At 39.4% G+C, this 18,047-nt stretch overlaps 1 protein-coding gene across 6 annotated transcripts in view; it reads left to right on the forward strand.

Annotated features, from left to right (window-relative positions):
• SMURF1 (SMAD specific E3 ubiquitin protein ligase 1) overlaps positions 1-18,047 on the forward strand; it is a 116,208-nt gene that overhangs the window by 13,236 nt on the left and 84,925 nt on the right. Inside the window, exons 1-2 of one of the 6 annotated variants that reach the window (XM_055393169.2) lie at positions 8,903-9,036; positions 9,663-9,720. The exons of the other annotated variants lie outside the window; for them this stretch is intronic. Of the exons in view, the coding sequence (XP_055249144.2) occupies positions 9,001-9,036; positions 9,663-9,720 (94 nt within the window). The 5' untranslated portion in view covers positions 8,903-9,000. Of the gene's footprint in view, positions 1-8,902; positions 9,037-9,662; positions 9,721-18,047 lie in introns of those variants that run through there. 6 annotated transcript variants of the gene reach the window in all.

Consider the following 18,047-nt stretch of genomic DNA (forward strand, 5'->3'; position numbering starts at 1 on the left):
TCTAATCAGGGGGTTAGTCCCACCCACAATACAGACTTGGGTTATTTGGGGGAACAGGAATATGGATGCCAGGTGGGCAATCAATAAATAACTAGATGATACCGATTGTTTTCTTTTAAAATTTATAATGTTAGCTTCATTATGCTGAGTAAAAGGAAGGTCCAGCTACCATTTAATACACTTCTGAAAAAGAAGTATACCTTCTTTGTGGTAGTATGAAGCAAAAGATTTGGTAAAAGTGCCAAGAATTTTTGACCAAGGGTTAGGAGTGGTACCTTTATATGTGAACTTAGCCCCATAAATTTTGATGTCAATTTGTATTGCAGAATGTTCCTGGATTGTTGTATAATGTTATTTGGGACTTTTTGTTTTTCTTTTTTGGAGACGGAGTTTCACTCTTGTCACCCAGGCTGGAGTGCAGTGGTGTGATCTTAGCTCACTGCAATCTCTGCCTCCTGGGTTCAAGTGATTCTCCTGCCTCAGCCTCCCGAGTAGCTGGAACTACAGGCATGTGCCACTGTGCCTGGCTAATTTTTTGTATTTTTAGTAGAGATAGGTTTCACCATGTTGGCCAGGCTGGCCTTGAACTCTTGACCTCAGCTGATTGGCCCCCCTCAGCCTCCCAAAGTGCTGGGATTACAGGTGTGAGCCACTACGCCCAGCCTATTTGGGAGTATTTTTAAACAAAATTCAGGTACAGATTATAGGAATACATTCTTAAATTATTTCTCTAGAGATAACAGAGCAGTTTTAAGAGAGAGAAATACATGCTGATTATCTGTAAATTGAATTCAGGATGTGTAGAAAGAAAAATAATTTAGTTTTTATGCAATAATATTATTTTTATAGGATAGTTGATTATCAGCCCTACCCTATAATAAATTCTTTGAATTAATGTCTGTTCTTGATATCTGGGGCTCTGTATTTTCACTTCTATATTCTTAAAAAGAAGAAAAGTTTTTGTAAGATGCTTTGCTGAAGTTCGAACCTGTGTTCCAGGAATGGTTGAATCCCACAGACCGCCAAGCTCTTCCGTCTGTGGAATCAGCAAGGTGGAATGATGAAGGGCTGGGCTGGAGCCAGCCTGTGCCTTTACACAAATGACATCATTTCTTAGTTTCCTTAGCTATAAAAATGGGGGAAGGCTGGGTACAGTGGCTCACACCCGTAATCCCAATATTTGGGGAGGTTGAGGTGGAAGGATCACTTGAGCCCAGGAGTTTGAGACCAGCTGGGGCAACACAGCAAGACCCTATCTACACAAAAATAGAAAAAAATTAGCTGGGCATAGTGGTGCACACTTGTAGTCCCAGCTACTTGGGAGGCTGAGGTGGGAGAATTGTTTGAGCTCAAGAGGTTGAGGCTACAATGAGCTGTGATTTTGCCACTGCACTCTAGCCTGGGTGACAGGGTGAGACCGTCTTAAAATAATAACATAACGTAAAAATGGGGAAATAACTGGAATCACTTCAGTGTTGTTGTGGGTAGTAAATGAAATAATCCACATGCACTGTCTGGTACATAATGTGTTCAATATGTGTTAGCTAATAGTAACATGGTCTTATTTCAATGAATCTAAGATGACCGCTTGCAAGTCATACCATTGTTTTATGTACTACGTAAAAAGAAACACAGGTAATTATATTGCAAAATGTGATTCATTTGAAGATTTCAAAACATATGAAAAAATGTGTCTTGAAATCAATGATATACGGTTTTAGGGCTGCCTCTGACTTGGAAGTCCTGGGAATTGTTTGCATACTCATAAATATACACCATCTGTCTTGGTTTAAACATAATAGAGTATGATCTAAAGTTTCTTTTCATTTTTGTTTTTGTTCTAAACTTAACATTGAATTTGGCCTCATGTGTTGCAACACTGGAAATTTAATAATCACTCATTTATTCTGTAGGCTTAAATAATGGATTATATAACACCCAAGATTGGCTTGGCAACTTCGGTTATTTACTTTTCTTCAGCGATTTAGAAAAAATATGAGACATGTTTTTGGAAATCGTTACTATTGCTTGAATAAACCTGTTTGGGAGGTAAAGGCAGGTTAAATGGTAGTGCCGGTAACCTCTTAGAGTAGCACGAACTATTGGCAGAAAGCCTGCTTAGGTAAACACCTTTGATACACCCAGCACATTCAGTTTAGAAAGTACAATATTGATATTTGAAAGCAATGCGTGGTAGTTGATTTTCCACTAAAATTTAAATGTGGACAGGGTATTATAGAGCTTGAATGATAGTCACAGGCTATTTAAGGACCGACTTGTAGAGTAAAAAGTTGCTATGTAATACGCTTAGCATAAATTTAGAAGTAAAACCCGCAAGGATAGCATATAGCCTTGTGAGAATGCCATTTCCCTTAGGAGCCTGGTATTTAGAATGTTATGAATGGGATATTTATTATAAGCCTGTCTTTTTTGTAAAGGCTTGCTTTTTGATATTAATATTGAAATGAATTACGGAAGCCATTTTGGGGACTTGACCTGTTTACTGACTGCGTCATTCATGGCTTAACCTCATCAGCCAAATGTCAGCAGGATTCTGCTTTTAAGACAACCACATGAGAAGAACAGATGAGCCATTCGGTCATCTTGTCATAAGCCCCAGAGGCTATCTCCTGGCACATCTGGCATGTGAAGTATTTAAGTATTATTTGAGGGTGTTGAGTATAATTTTGTAAAAGACTGTACCCTGGTACATTCCATATCTTAATGCATTCTGAAACAGCAATATTATTTTTTTTTGGAAACCCCAGAGGGTTTATTTACTGTATTTTGCATAGGGTTCAGCTGAACAGTACAAAAAGTACCTTTTTATTTTAGAAAAGGAGTTTTGGTTTAGAAAATGGAACCTGAATTGAAATAAAAGTAAAATTATTCTCAAAAGGAGACAGTTTATCAATTTAAGTACACTTCGTATCGCCTATGCAGTAGCGTTATTTATATTTAGAATAGACGCAAGCCAGTCCACGATCTCTCAGCAAGACTTGACAAAAGGATATGATTTTGTCATAGTTACTCCCGGTGTTTCATTTCAAGCAGTATGAGTCAAGGATTTGGTGTTTCTCATACTAGAATAAATTGGACTTTATTCGGGAAAAAAACCCAACTTGTTAATTTGAAGTGCATGTCTCAAAGCCTAAACATTATTTTAGTTAGTATTTCTAAGTAGATAATACATACATATGGTATAAAAGGGTGATTGTGAAAAATATGCCTCCTTTCCCCTCTGTCCCTTGTTAACCAGCTTGTCTCCAGAGAAAGAGCCGTTCTTTTTTTAAATTTTATTTTAAATTTTTTTTAGAGATGGGGTCTTGCTATGTTGACCAGGCTGGTTTTGAACTCCTGGCCTCAAGTGATCCTCCCATCTCGGCCTTCCAAAGTGCTAGGATTACAGGCATGAGCCACCAGGCCGGGCCGAGCTTTTCTTACCATGGTATTCTTGTGTTCTTCCAGAGATTTTTTTAAAATGCCTCTTCCTTTTCTCACTCCCTCCCTCTTTTTCTTTTAACACAGATGGGAGCATTGTGTGTGCATTGTTGTGTACTTGCTTTTTGCACATACGGATCAGGGATTTCTCTGTTTCCTTACCTCCTGATCTGCCTGCATGGCAGGAACATTCACTATGCAATGACTATCCCTGTGCTCGTCAACGTTTCCGTGTGACCTTGCAGTTAGGTGGGACCATGTAACTACTTCTGGCTAGCAAACTGTGAGAAGTGAGTTGTCCCACTTCGGGGCTGAAGCACTAGGAACCTCCAGCTCTGCCACAGAAGCTGTGTGTCATGTGGTGGAGCCTCTATCAGCCTAGATCCCCGAGTGATTATGTGAAGCCGAAGCTGGCCCTTCCCGCCTGGCCCCTGCTCAGACTCAACCTATGCTGAACACGTAGTTGAGCAAGAAATAAACTTCTGTTATGTTAATTTGTTTCTACATCACACAGCTCCTCTTGATATAGCTGATTTCTTTTTAATAGCTGTGAAATTCATAACACTTTGAGTGAACCCAGTTCAGATGATCAAATGCTTAAGAACAAAAAAGCATCTAATTAAAGAATAATAACTTTAAATATACAAATATCAGATCAATGCATCTTATCCCAATGTGTTGCCAAGCAAATATCTGTATACATAATTTCTAATTAAACTTTTTAATTTTTTTAAATTTATTTTTCTGAGATGGCGTCTCGCTCTGTCGCCCAGGCTGGAGTGCAGTGGCGCAATCTCAGCTCACTGCAACCTCCATCTCCTGGGTTCAAGCAATTCTCCTGCCTCAACCTCCGAGTAGCTGGGACTACAGGCACATGCCACCACGCCCGGCTGATCTTTACATTTTTAATAGAGACAGGGTTTCACCATGTTGGCCAGGCTGGTCTCGAACACCTGACCTCGTGATCCGCCTGCCTCGGCCTCCCAAAGTGCTGGGATTACAGGCGTGAGCCACTGCACCCAGCCCAGCCCATAATTAAAAAAAAAAAAAGGAATATATGCTTATTGAAAAGTATAAAGAAGAAATAAGTACTTTATTATTTGAAATGAGGCTTGATTCTTTAATATTAAGGCTTATAATTTTTGCATTAGAATTTGATATTAATTTTCTCGTCATTCTAAAGGAAGATAAATACCAACGCCATACATGCTTGCTGTTCTCATTGAATACTACAGTCAACAGAGAGGAGTATTGAAAAAGACTGTCTCTACCAGAAACTTAACAGCCACAGGGAAATGGTACATTCGCTAGAAACAGTTAAGTAACAATACAAAGCGCCCCTGAGTCTAGTTGCTGGGGAGGCCAAATGTGAACTGGCTCTAGAAAGATCTGCGTGGGCTGAGAGACCACGTGGTAATAGCATAAGCGAAGACAGAGTGGACATGAGTCTGGCTGCTTTGCAGGTCAGACTGACAGAAGAGGTGCCAGACAGGTAGAGGGAAGAGAGGACACTTGGCTTCTGTAGAAGTCGTGAGTTGTCGGGGAGATTGGATCAGGAAATGAGATGATAAATTGTAATTTTATAGGCCTGCTGGGTAGAAAGTAGGGACTTTTCCTTTCATGCCCTGAGGATAGCATGGGATCCAGGGACTGGAGTAGCATGGTAACTAAGGGCCAGGTGCTGGAGGCAAGTGGCCTGGGTTCCAGTCCTGGCTTTGCCACCTTCTAGCCATGGAAAGTGCCAGCAGGGTGCACGGGTAAGTGTATAGGTAATGTGAGCTGTGATGATGACTGCTGTTGTGCTACTTGGGAAGGAACCTGGTGACACAGAGCGACACCTAATGAGGGAATAGATTAGGCCCCATTCACAAAGTGTGTTACTGTGTTTACACAAATGCTGGATGATAGTCTTTCTAGGATGTTTCACAAGCACTCCTTTATTGGGCCCAAAGTTTAGACTAAGTGCTTTACAAAGGTTCTTTAAAACAAAAACAAAAACAAAAACATTTATTGGCTGGGCACAGTGGCTCATGCCTGTAATCCCAGCACTTTGGGAGGCCAAGGTGGGAGGATGGCTTGAACCCAGGAGCTCAAGACCAGCTGGGGCAACATAGTGAGAACCTCCCATCTTGTAAAAAAACAAAAACAAAAAATTAGCCAGGCATGGTGGTGCATGCTTGTAGTTCCAGCTACTTGGGAGGCTGAGGCAGGAGGATCTCTTGAGCCCAGGAGTTTGAGGCTGCAGTGAGCCATGATGGCGCTTCTGAACTCCAGCCTGGACAATAGAGTAAGACCCTGTCTCAAATGAACGAATGAATGAATGAATGAATGAATGAATGAATGAAAATTTTTATTGAATAACTACTATGCTCTAGGTTGTCTGGCAAGTGGAGTACTGGATATAATAAACAGGGTAGAGACCAGAGGAAGTAAATACTGTTTATCCATTCTGTACATTGTTACTAAGTTAATGTCAGGTTTCTATTTGGCCCTTGAAAAACCACTCCAAGTAGGTGAGAAGTGTCTGTAAGTAAGTTAAATTTTTGTATGATGACGGATGTCTTGATAAAGCGCAGTGGCATTCAGAGGGAAGTTTAGTTGGCCCTGCCCTGGATGTCCTTGCTTTAGTATCTTGCTGCTTTATTGTAACATGCTTTCTTAAACCCTTCTTAGAAGTACTAATTGGATCCCAACTGTGGCTCCTCCAGTCAATGGTAAGTTAGTATTTGTGTAGTGACTTTTTTTTTTTCCTTTTTAATACTGGACCTACTTCCATTTACAGTCAGATACTGCTTAAAACCTTTTTGTGGGCAAAGTAGGTCAAACCTAAAGTGCACAGAAGGGAACTGTTCAGGTAGAGAGGCAGATCCTGTAGAAGCGCCTGTCCCGTTTTCCCTTCCCTGCCGTTGGATCACTTTTGCTAGAGCTGTGCAGCCTTCATGCCCAAAGCTTGGAGTCTCTCCAAAAGTATTCTAGAATGAGATTCTGCCAAGTGCTAGCATTAAAGCTTCAGTATTGGGACTTTGGCGTGCCCCTTCTGCCCTTTGGCCTTTTTAAATGGAAACTGGGCGAGGCTGGTAAGCTATACCTTACTATTCTAAGGTGACCACCACTTGGAGTGTGGGTTTAAGACTGCTGCTAACCTGGATTTCCAGTACAGCTCTGCTGCTTGCTAGTGGGGTGACTTTGGACAATAATAATAAAGCTATTTGTCAATTATTGAAGCTCTTTACTATTTGCCAGGCAGCAATGAGGCCAAGCACTCTTCATGAGTTTTATTTCCTCCTCTTGATAAACTCACTAGATAGGTCGTATTCTTGTCCCTATTTTTGAGACGGTGAGATGCAATGGAGTCAGCCAACCCAGTTCCACCACATACCAGTAGCCTTGGCCAAATCATGTGCTTTATCTTTAAGCCTCAGACAAGACCTACCCCATCAGGTTGTTGCAAGGAACAAGTGAAGTAACCTGGCACCCAGCTGTTGCCCAGCACAGGTTAGGGGATGACTTGCCTAAGGCTGCACTGAGAGTATTTTGCAAGTGGACTAAAGTTGAACTGCTTTGGGAAGATATTTGGCTTCTTACTTTGTAAGTTGGAGTAAAGATTGTTTCTAAATCTAGTTCTTTTCCTTTTTGTCTCTAGATTAAACTCTTACTATATCATTCAGTTAGGAGCTCTCATGTTTAGCCAACGTTCTCAGAAAGTGATCAGTTCAAGGGCTGTGGCATGGAGGGGAAGTGATGCAAGCTTTATTATGATACAGATGAGTAACCATATAAAATGGAAAATAATATTTGTTCTCCCCACATTCCCATCCCCTCTTACCAACCTAATATTTATCTATCTATTTTGAAATATTTGAGGCAGAGTCTCTCTCTGTCACCCAGGCTAGAGTGCAGCGGTGCAATCATAGCTCACTGTAGCCTCAACCTCCTGGGCTCAAGCAGATCCTCCCACCTTGGCCTCCTGAGTAGCTGGGACTACAGGTGTGCACTACCATGCCCGGCTAATTGTTTAATTTTTTATAGAGACAGGGTCTCACAATGTTGCCCAGGCTGGTCTCACAATGTTGCCCAGGCTGGTCTCGAACTCCTGGTCTCTAGTGATCCTCTCAGCCTCCCAAAGTGCTGGAATTACAGGGGTAAGCCACCACGCCCTGGCCATAATATTTATTTTTTTATTGCCATTTATAACTTGGCTTACACTGCTACTGGCTATTTACTAAAAATCAGAGCAAACTTTGCCTTATTATTATGTATTGCATGTATATTTTTGAAAGGTCACTCTTGCAGTTTTACTAAAAAAAAAAAATAAAAGTTTCAGTGAATTCCGGAAGTTTGGGAATTCTTGGTTTACGCTAGCCCTGTCCTGTGTTTCTGTTTGGCTCTGTCCTCAGGCCTTGCCACCATTTTCTCTCGGTGAAAGAACTTGGCTTCACATTCTGTTCAGTTTCATGAACCTGCCTGTCACTTTGAGGCGGCGTTTGGGATTCTGCTTCATTAGCCTTTGAACTCATGAACCAAGTTGAGAGGATTTGCTACTATAGACAATTATTTGATCTTCGAGATATTTTGAACAGTTCCCAAGTGCAACACCAGTGGTTGTCCAAAAGACACAGAGAAGTGATGTGAAATTATAATTATGTAAAAAAAAAAAAAAAAAAAGAAAGAAAAAAGCCCTGTGGTATGGTTGATGTCAGTGCTATGGAGTGAGCCTTTTAGTAGTGCGGTCAAGGACACTACTTTTTTTTTTTTTTTTTGAGACGGAATCTCGCTCTGTCACCCAAGCTGGAGTGCAATGGTGCCATCTTGGCTCACTGCAACATCTGCCTCCCAGGTTCAAGCAATTCTTCTGCCTCAGCCTCCCAAGTAGCTGGGATTACAGGCACCCGCCACCACACCTGGCTAATTTTGTATTTTTTAGTAGAGATGAGGTTTCATCATGTTGGCCAGGCTGGTCTTGAACTCCTGACCTCGGGTGATCCACCTGCCTTGGCCTCCCAAAGTGCTGAGATTACAGGTGTGGGCCACTGCGCCCGGCCTTTTTTTTTTCTTCTTCTTCTTCTTGTTTTTTTTTTTTTTTTTTTTTTTTTTTTGAGACAGAGTCTCACTCTATTGCCCAGGCTGGAGTGCAGTGGCCCGATCTCAGCTTACTGCAACCTCTGCCTCCCGGGTTCAAGCAATTCTCCTGCCTCAGCCTCCTGAGTAACTGGGATCACAGGCATGCGCCACCATGCCCAGATAATTTTGTATTTTTAGTAGAGATGGGGTTTCACCATGTTGCCCAGGCTGGTCTCAAACTCTTCACCTCAGATGATCCACCAGCCTCAGCCTCCCAAAGTGCTGGGATTACAGGCGTGAGCTACCTGCCCGGCCTAACATTTCAAAATGCTAAAAACAGGTTCTTGTAGTCTTTTCCTTGGGTCCAGCATCCTTTGTTGCTGACTATATCAAGCAGCTACCAAGATGGCGCAGTGAAGGTGATGCGCAGTGGAGACTCTGTTCCCCTCGCCGCTCCCTGGTTCCTGCAGAGAGTCCTGTTGGCAGCTCGTTGGAACAATGGTTTTCCCCTGGAGTTTGAGGAGCTTGTCTTGGGTGTGGTGCATCCCTACACCATGTGTACAGTTTCCAGACTGCTATGATTTTATCTCTCAGCAATGCGCCAAGAGGTTTTAGTGAAAATTTAAAAACCGCCAAAGCGCCTATCAAACCGAGTTTGAAAAGAGACCTCTTGGGAAAGGACAAGCTAACTATTCTAAGTGGTCTACGATCCAAAGCATTTCCTGGGCTGAGTGTTTATCAAAGCTGAGCTTTACTTCCAAACTAAGCTTGGGAAGGATCTGGGAGTGTTTCCCAGCTGACTGGGGGCGGGGAGAAGAGGAGGATGCGAGTGTTAAAGAACAGAGAAAATATCACTCTCTTTTCTTTTACACAGTTATCTGCTGAAATCTGTCTATAGATATGGCTTGCAAACTAGGTGTTGTTTTGGAGGAGAGAGAGGATAGGTCTGCTAAGTGTTAATTTAGAAATTATATACAATATCTTAATTTTATTTTGGGAATGGAACATTGGGTAAGATTAGCTTTTAAATGGATCAGCTTTACTCTTCAAGGTTAGAAAAATGCATAGAAAATAGCATTATTTCCCTGTTAATTGTCATTAATCTCAACTCACACTAGTGTTTTTTTTTTTTTTTTTTGCTTTGACTCCTACCATCTCAGAATTCAAGGTCTAAATTGACATATTTGGGAAGAGCAGGGTGTTGGGGAAACAGAACTGGTAAGTAGATGGTTTTCCTCTCCCATCTGACTCAGTGTTAGAGAACTCTGTTGGAGACAGTGTTAATTTCAATATCTTGATGCCCGATTTTATCGTTACAGACATCCTGTTATACAGAATAGCTTATTTGCTCTCTTAATAGAAATCTTGTAAAGAAAATCCATCTTCCTTATTTCACTGTTTCTTTCCCTAAAAGTTTTTGTATACCACCCGTTTATCAAGAATTAAGATGTTGGGGGAAAAAAAAACCAAATCTCTTTGGGCTAAATAATGCCAGCTTCACTTCCCTCAATGATGACACATTTATCCGTATTTTAAAGTTGTTGTTTTTTTTTTTTTTCCTTTCCCACTACACTGCTCTGCATGTGGGTTCCCTAGCTGAGAAGCTGCCATTGATGGTGAAAGACTTTAATCTAAATTTAGATTCTTTTCAGAGGTTTCGTGGAATACTTCCTTAAATTAAGCCACAGACTGCAAAAGCTGCTGCTGAGTGGGGCTTCCAGGTTTGTTATTTTTTTTTTCAGCTCTAGAAATAAAGAAGACAGGGCAGGAAGGACTGGCTCTCACTCTCGGCTTCTTTGGGAGATTCTGCCATTGTAGACAGAATCAGTAGCAGCTTCTGTCATGAATTTAAAACTCAGGAGAGAGGATTTGGTGGCAATCTGATGGAAGTGGAAAACAATCACGACTCTGAGGGAGTGTGGGTGAAACAAGTTGCTTTGTTTAGGTTGTGTTGGAGACTGTAGGTAGTAATAGAGACAATGATAGGACATCTTTTTGTCTGATGCCTGTAAGTGTACCTGGAGACTTTGAAGCCATACTTGTTAGTTCATTCTTGCATTACTATAAAGAAATACCTGAGACTGAGTAATTTACAAAGAAAAGAGGTTAGATTGGCTCACGGTCCTGCAGGCTGTACACAAAGCATGGTGTTGGCATCTGCTCAGCTTCTGGGGAGGCCTCAGGAAGTTTCCAATCATAGCGGAAGACTGAGAGCAGGCATCACATGGTGAGGGAAGGGGTGAGGTGCCAGGCTCCTTAAACAACCAGATCTCATGTGAACTACCAGGGCAAGAACTGACTCATTACCGTGGGGATGGCACCAACCCATTCATGAGGGGTCTGCGCCCATGACCCAATATCTCCCAGTAAGCCCCACCTCCAGCACTGGAGGTCACATTTCAGTATGAGATTTGGAGAGGACACATATCCAAACCATATCACCATGAGTTAAACCAATACATCAAATTTTTAGGGACAGTTGGAAGATCTTCAGAGTCAAGACAAAAGAGTTGAAAATGGGGTGTTGGACTATAACCATGAGTATTTTATACAATCTCTCTTTCTCTTTGAATCATAGAAATGATGTTTGAAAGCTCCTTTCAATATAGAGAACCCCCTTACCTGTCAGTGCCCAAAGGCCCCCAACTGGGGAGATCTGAAGTGGGAGGAGGAAGCTGCCCAGGTTTTCCTGTCCCTGGAGAGCCATGGGTCCTGAGGATTGGAGCTTATCATTGAGCAGGCTGTTGTCACATACACAGCCTTCCAGCTTCTATTATGATGCATTGTACTGTTTATATAATCTTGTATTTGGGAAATGCCTAATTATATTTTTAAAAATTACTCCAATATCTGTCACTGTTAGATAAACACTTCTAGAATCTCATTCCCAGTGTTTTCTTTCTCCTGGCATGGGTCAACAACCTTCCTGTGAGCGTATTTTCATTATATAATGGCCCCTTTATTTACATATTTACTCTTTTTAAAAGGTTAATTTCTTTGTGGGGAGGGAAGGTGATATATACACAGTGTAACATTTAAACTGTACAAGATGGCTTATTTGGAAAGGAAATCTCTTCACGCCTGGCCTTTGCCTTCAAGTTCTCTTCCCCAGAGGCAATCCACTGGTAACAATTCCTTGTATATTTTAGCAAAGATACGCTAGATAAAAATATTTGTACATATATTCTTTCTCTACCTCCCCATCCCCCTTTAAGAAGAAGCACACTATACACTGTTCTTTACTTTGCTTTTTTCCTCAATATATCTTGGAGATCAGGAATTCAAGACCAGGCTGGGCAAAATAGCGAGACCCTGTCTCTAAAAAAAAAAAAAAAAAAAAAAAAAAATTGGCATGTTAGCTTCTCAGGAGGCTGAGATGGGACGATCGCTTGAGCCCAGAAGGTTGAGGCTGCAGTGAGCTGTCATTGCGTCACGTACTGCAGCCTGGGTACAGGGCAAGACCCTGTCTAAAAATAACAATGCAGAAATAAGTAGGAACTATCTTAGAGATCCTCCCATATCAGTATAATATAGAGCTGTCTTTAAAAAAAAGTTGAGGTAAAATTCTTGCAACATAAAATTTACGTGTATAATTAAGTGGCTCTTAGTACATTCCCAGTGTTGTACAACCATCACCACTATCTAACTCTAGAACATTTTCATCACCCCCAAAAGAAACCCAATACTCATTTAGCAGTCACTTTCTGTTTCCCCAACCCTAGCCTTTGCAACTACTAATCTGCTTCTGTCCCTATGAATTTGCCTGTTCTACATGTTTCATGAAAATGAAATCATATGTATGTGGCCTTTTGTGTTGGTTTCTTTCACTTGGCATAACGTTTTCAAGGTTCAATCCTGTCGTAACTTGTATCAATACTTCACTCCTTTTTCTTGCTAAGTAATATTTGATTGCATGGATAGACCACATTCTTTTAATTGATTGACATTTGGATTGTTTCTGCTTCTTGGCTATTGGGAATCATGCTGCTATGAACATTTGTGGGCAAGTTTTTGTGTGAACATATGCATACGTTTTTATTCTTGGATATGTACCTAAGAATGGAAATGCTGGGTCATATGGAATTCTGTATTTAAATTTTGAGGGACTGCCAAACCGTTTTCCAGTCACTGCATCATTTTACCATCCCATCAGTGGTGTTCAAGGGTTTCAGTTTCTCCACATCCTAGTTTACACTTGTTATTTTCCATCATCGTTTTGTTTTTTGCTGTTTAGTTATTATTACAGGCATCCTAAAGGGTAGGAAGTAGTATCTTATTGTGGTTTTGATTTGCATTTCCCTAATGACTAATGAGGATGAGCGTATTTTCATGTGCTTATTGGCTACTTGTATATCTTCCTTAGAGAAATGTCCACTATTTATCCATTATTTGTATATCTTCCTTAGAGAAATGTCCAATAATTTTTGTATTTTTAGTAGAGACAGGTTTCAGCATGTTGGTCAGGCTGGTCTTGAACTCCTGACCTCAGGTGGTCCGCCCGCCTTGGCCTCCCAAAGTGCTGGGATTACAGGCGTGAGCCACCACGCCCAGCCTATATATTCTTGATATTAGACTCATCAGATATATGATTTCCAAATATTTTCTCCCATTTTATGGGTTATCTTTTTACTTTCTTAATAAGAGTTCTTTGCTGCATAAAAGTTTTAAATGATGGAGTTCTTTATTTTTAAATTTTGTTGTGGCCGGGTGCAGTGGCTCACGCCTGTAATCCCAGCACTTTGGGAGGCCGAGGTGGGTGGATCACCTGAGGTCAGGAGTTTGAGACCAGCCTGGCCAGCATGGTGAAACTCCGTCTCTACTAAAAATACAAAAAAATTAGCCAAGTGTGGTGGTGGGCGCCTGTAATCCCAGCTACTCTGGAGGCTGAGACAGGAGAATCGCTTGAACCCAGGAGGCGGAGGTTGCAGTGAGCTGAGATCATGCTATCGTACTGAAGCCTGGGCGACAGAGTGAGACTCTGTCTCAAAAACAAAAACAAAAAAAGCGTTGTTTGTGCTTTTGGTATCATATTGAAGAAATCATTACCTAATCCAAAGTCATAACTAATTTACCTCTATGTTTTATTCTAAGAGTTTTAGTATTTTAGCTCTTAAATTTAGATCTTTGTTCTATTCTGAATTAATCTTTATATATAGTGTGACATAGGGGGGTCCAGATTTATCCTTTTGCTAGTGGATATCCAGTTGTTCCTGCACCATTTGTTGAAAAGACTGTTGAAAAAGACTTTTCCCCCATTGAATGGTATTGGCACCCTCTTGAAAAAAAAAATTGACTGTAAATATATGGCTTTATTTCTGGACTCTCAATTGTATCCTGTTGATCTATAATGTCTCTCCTTATGCCAGTACCACACTGTTTTGATTACTATTGCTTTGTAGTAAGTTTTAAAATAGGAAGTGTGAGTCCCCCAGCTTTGTTCTTTTTCCAGATCGTTTTTGCTATTTGGGCTCCCCTGTAGTTTTATATGAATTTTAGGATGAGCATATCCATTTCTATAAAAAAGGCACTTGGGGCTTTGATAGAAATTGCTTTGAATCTGTAGGTTAATTTTAGGAATACTGTCATCTAATATTATGTCTTCATATTAAGCCTGTGAACACAGGATGTCTAAGTCTTCAGTTTCTTTCAATAATGTAATTTTCAGTGTATGAGTCTTGTATTTTTTTGGTTAAGTTTATTTCTAAGTATTCTCTTTGATGCTAATGTAAATGGAATTCTCTTCTGAATTTCATTTTTGGATTGTCATTGCTGGTATATTGAAATACAGCTGATTTTAGTATGTTGATCTTGTATTTTGCAGTTCTGCAGAGCTTATTCATTAGCACTAACAGCTTTTGTGTGGATTCTTTAGGGTTTTCTATATATAAGATTATGTCATTTTTCAATAGAGATAGTTTTACTTCTTCCATTCCAATCCAGATACGTTATTTGGCAATTGCAGTCTAGTCTTGTTCCTGTTATTAGTGGGGAAGCCATTTGGTCTTTCACCAGTAAATATGATGTTAAGCAGTGGGTTTTTCATAGATGTCCCTTATCTAGTTGAGGGAGTTTCTATTCCAAGGATGTTGAATATTTTTATCATGAATGTTGGAATCTGTCAAAAAAAATGTTCTGCATCAATTTGGATGATATTGTGGTTTTCCCCCTTTATTCGATTAACATGGCATATTACATTGATTGATTTTTGTATGTTGAACCCTTGCATTCCTGGGATAAATCCCTTGATCATGGTGTATAATCCTTTTAATATGCACTATGTTAAATTTGTGCATATTTCATTGAGGATTGTTTGCATCTGTACTCATAAAGGATATTGGTCTGTAACATCTTTGTCTGACTTTGGTATCTGGGTGATACTGGCCTCACAGAATGAGTTAGGAAATGGCTCCTCTTCTTTTATTTTTGGAAGAATTTATGAAGGGGTTTTGTTAATTTAAAAAAAAAATGTTTATGGTAAAGCTCACCAGTGAAGCCATCTGGTCTTAGAGTTTTTCTTTTTGGAAGTTCTTTTGGTTATTGAATTAATCTGTTTGTTATAGGTCTATTCATTTTGCTCTTTCTTCTTGAGTCTTTAAAAAATTTTTAATTTTTGTGTTGAGTCAGTTTTTGTAGTATGCATATTTCTAACAATTCGTCCATTTCATCTAGGTTACCTAATTTGTTGGCATACAATTATTCATAGTATTTTTTTTTAAGTTGAGTAGTAATGTCCCTAGTTTCTCTTTCTCTCTCTTTCTTTCAAGACAGGGTCTCACTCTGTTAGTGGTATGATCTCAGCTCACTGCAGCTTCAGCCACCCAGGCTCAAGTGATCCCCGCACCTCAGCCTCCCAAGTAGCTGGGATTACAGGTGTGTGCCACCACACCCAGCTAATTTTTGTCTTTTTTGTAGAGACAGGGTTTCACTATGTTGTCAGGCTAGTCTCAAAACTCGTGAGCTCAGGTGATCCACTCGCTTCAGCCTCGCAAAGTGCTGGGATTACAGACATGAGCCACTGCACTGGCTCGTGTCCCCACTTTCATTTTTTTATTTCTAGTGATTGAAATCTTCTCTCCTTTTTCCTTGGTCAGTCTATCTAAAGATTTGTCAGTTTTATTGATCTTTTCAAAGAACCAACTTTTGATTTTCTTAATTCTCTGTATTGCTGCTTTATTCTCTATTTCACTTATCTGTGCTCTAATCTTTAATATTTCCTTTCTTCTGCTTGCTTTGGGTTGAATTTGCTGTTCTTTTTCTAATTCCTTGAGATGGAGGTTTAGGTTATTGATTTCAGGTCTTCCTATTTCAATATACACATTTATAGCTATGAATTTTGTTCTCTTCACTGCTTTTGTTATATGCCACACATTTAGATATGTTGTATTTTCATTCTCATTCTTCTCAAAGTATTTTCTAATTTCTCTTGTCATTTTTTTCTTGACCTATTGATTGATTAACAGTGTATAAGTTCACATTTTTGTAAATTCCAAATTTCCTTCTGTTATTGATTTCTAATTTTATTCCAGTATGGATGCAGAAGATACTGTGTATGACTTCATTCTTTTAAAATTTATTAAGACTGTTTTGTGGCCTAATATGTATCCTAAAGAATGTTCCACATGTGCTTGAGAAGAATACACTTTCTGCTACTCTTGGGTAAACTGTCCTGTATATGTCCGTTAGGTATAGTTGCTTTATAGTATTTTTTAAGTCTTCTGTTTTCTTGTTGATCTTCTGTTTAGTTGTTCTGTTGTTATTGAAAATGGAGTATTGCTGTCTCCAACAATTATTGTAGAGCTATTTCTCCCTCAATTTTGTTAGTTTTTTTCCTCATATATTTGGGGCTCTATTGTTAGGTTCATATATGCTTATAATTGTTATATCTTCTTGATGGTTTGACTCTTTTATCATTATATAAGGTTTTTCTTTGTCCCTTATAACAATTTTTGTCTTAAAGTCTATTTTATGCGATATTAATATAGCCACTGCAGTTGGTTACTGTTTGCATGGGTTATCCTTTTCTATCCTTCTATTTTCAACCTATTTGTGTAATTGGATCTAAAAATAATCTCTTGTTTATGTTAAGCAAATATTTTCTAGTGTATTATTTTAATTCCCTTTAGTACAAATTTAAATAGTATTTTCTTAGTGGTTGCCCTGTGGTTTACAATTAACATCTTAATTTATAACAATCTAGTTTAACTTAATACCAACTTAGTTTCAATGGTATATAAAAACTTTGCTCTTATATAGTTCTGTCCACCACTTTATCTTGTTATTGTCACAGATTATATCTTTATACATTATGTGCTCATCAGTGTGTATTTGTAATAATTTTTATGCAGCCATCTGTTAAATCATATTTTAAAAAGAAGAGTTACAAGCCAAAAATAACATTACTATTCATTTTTTAAATTTGCCTATATATTTTCCTTTATTAGTGTTCTTTATTTCTCAGGTTACTTTCTTTTTTTTTTTTTTTTTTTTTTTAAGACGGAGTCTCACTTTGTCACCCAGGCTGGAGTGCAGTGGCATGATCTCGGCTCACTGCAAGCTCCACCTCCCGGGTTCACGCCATTCTCCTGCCTCAGCCTCCTAAGTAGCTGGGACCACAGGCCCCACCACCACACCCAGCTACTTTTTTGTATTTTTAGTAGTGACAGGGTTTCACCGTGTTAGCCAGGATGATCTCGATCTCCTGACCTTGTGATCTGCCTGCCTTGGCCTCCCAAAGTGCTGGGATTATAGGTGTGAGCCACCGCTCCTGGCCGTCTAATGTTCTTTTGTTTCAGCTTGAAAGACTCCCCTCAGCATTTCTTGTAGAGCAGGTTTACTATCTACAAACTCTCTTGGTTTTTAGCTTTGTAATGTCTTCATTTCTCCTTTGTATTTGAAGGATAGTTCTGGCACATATAGAATTTTTGGTTGACAATGCTTTTCTTTTAGTAATTTGAATATATAATTCCATTGCCTTTGGCTCTGTGGTTTCTGATGCGATGTCAGATGTGACTTTTATTGAGGATGCCTTCTACATGATTAGTTGTTTCTCTCTTGCTGTTTTCAGGATTCTCTCTTTGTCTTTGTCTTATAACAATTTGATTATAATGTGTTCCTGTGTGGATCCCTTTGAGTTTATCTTACTTAAAAGTTTGTTTAGCTTCTTGAATGTGTAGATTCATGTTTTTCATCAAGTTTGGGACACTTGCAGTCATTATTTTTAAAAATAATTTTCCTGCTCCTTTCTCTTCTCTCATTCTGGGATTCCTATTATGCTTATGTTACGCCAGATGGTATTCCACAGACTTCTTAGACTCTCTTTATTTAAAAAAAAATTTTTTTTTATTTCTGTTCATCAAGCCAGAAAACCTCAAGTTACCTATTCTCAGGTTTATCTATTCTCATGACTTCATTTTTTACCTGTTCAAATCTGCTGTTGAGCCTCTCGTGAATTTTTAATTTACATTATTGTACTTTTCAAACCCAGAATTTTTATTTGATTGCTTTTTTATAATTTTTGTCACTTTGTTGATATTCTGTATTTGTTG

This window comes from Gorilla gorilla, chromosome 6 (assembly GCF_029281585.2).
Source record: "Gorilla gorilla gorilla isolate KB3781 chromosome 6, NHGRI_mGorGor1-v2.1_pri, whole genome shotgun sequence".
NCBI classification, from domain to species: domain Eukaryota; kingdom Metazoa; phylum Chordata; class Mammalia; order Primates; family Hominidae; genus Gorilla; species Gorilla gorilla.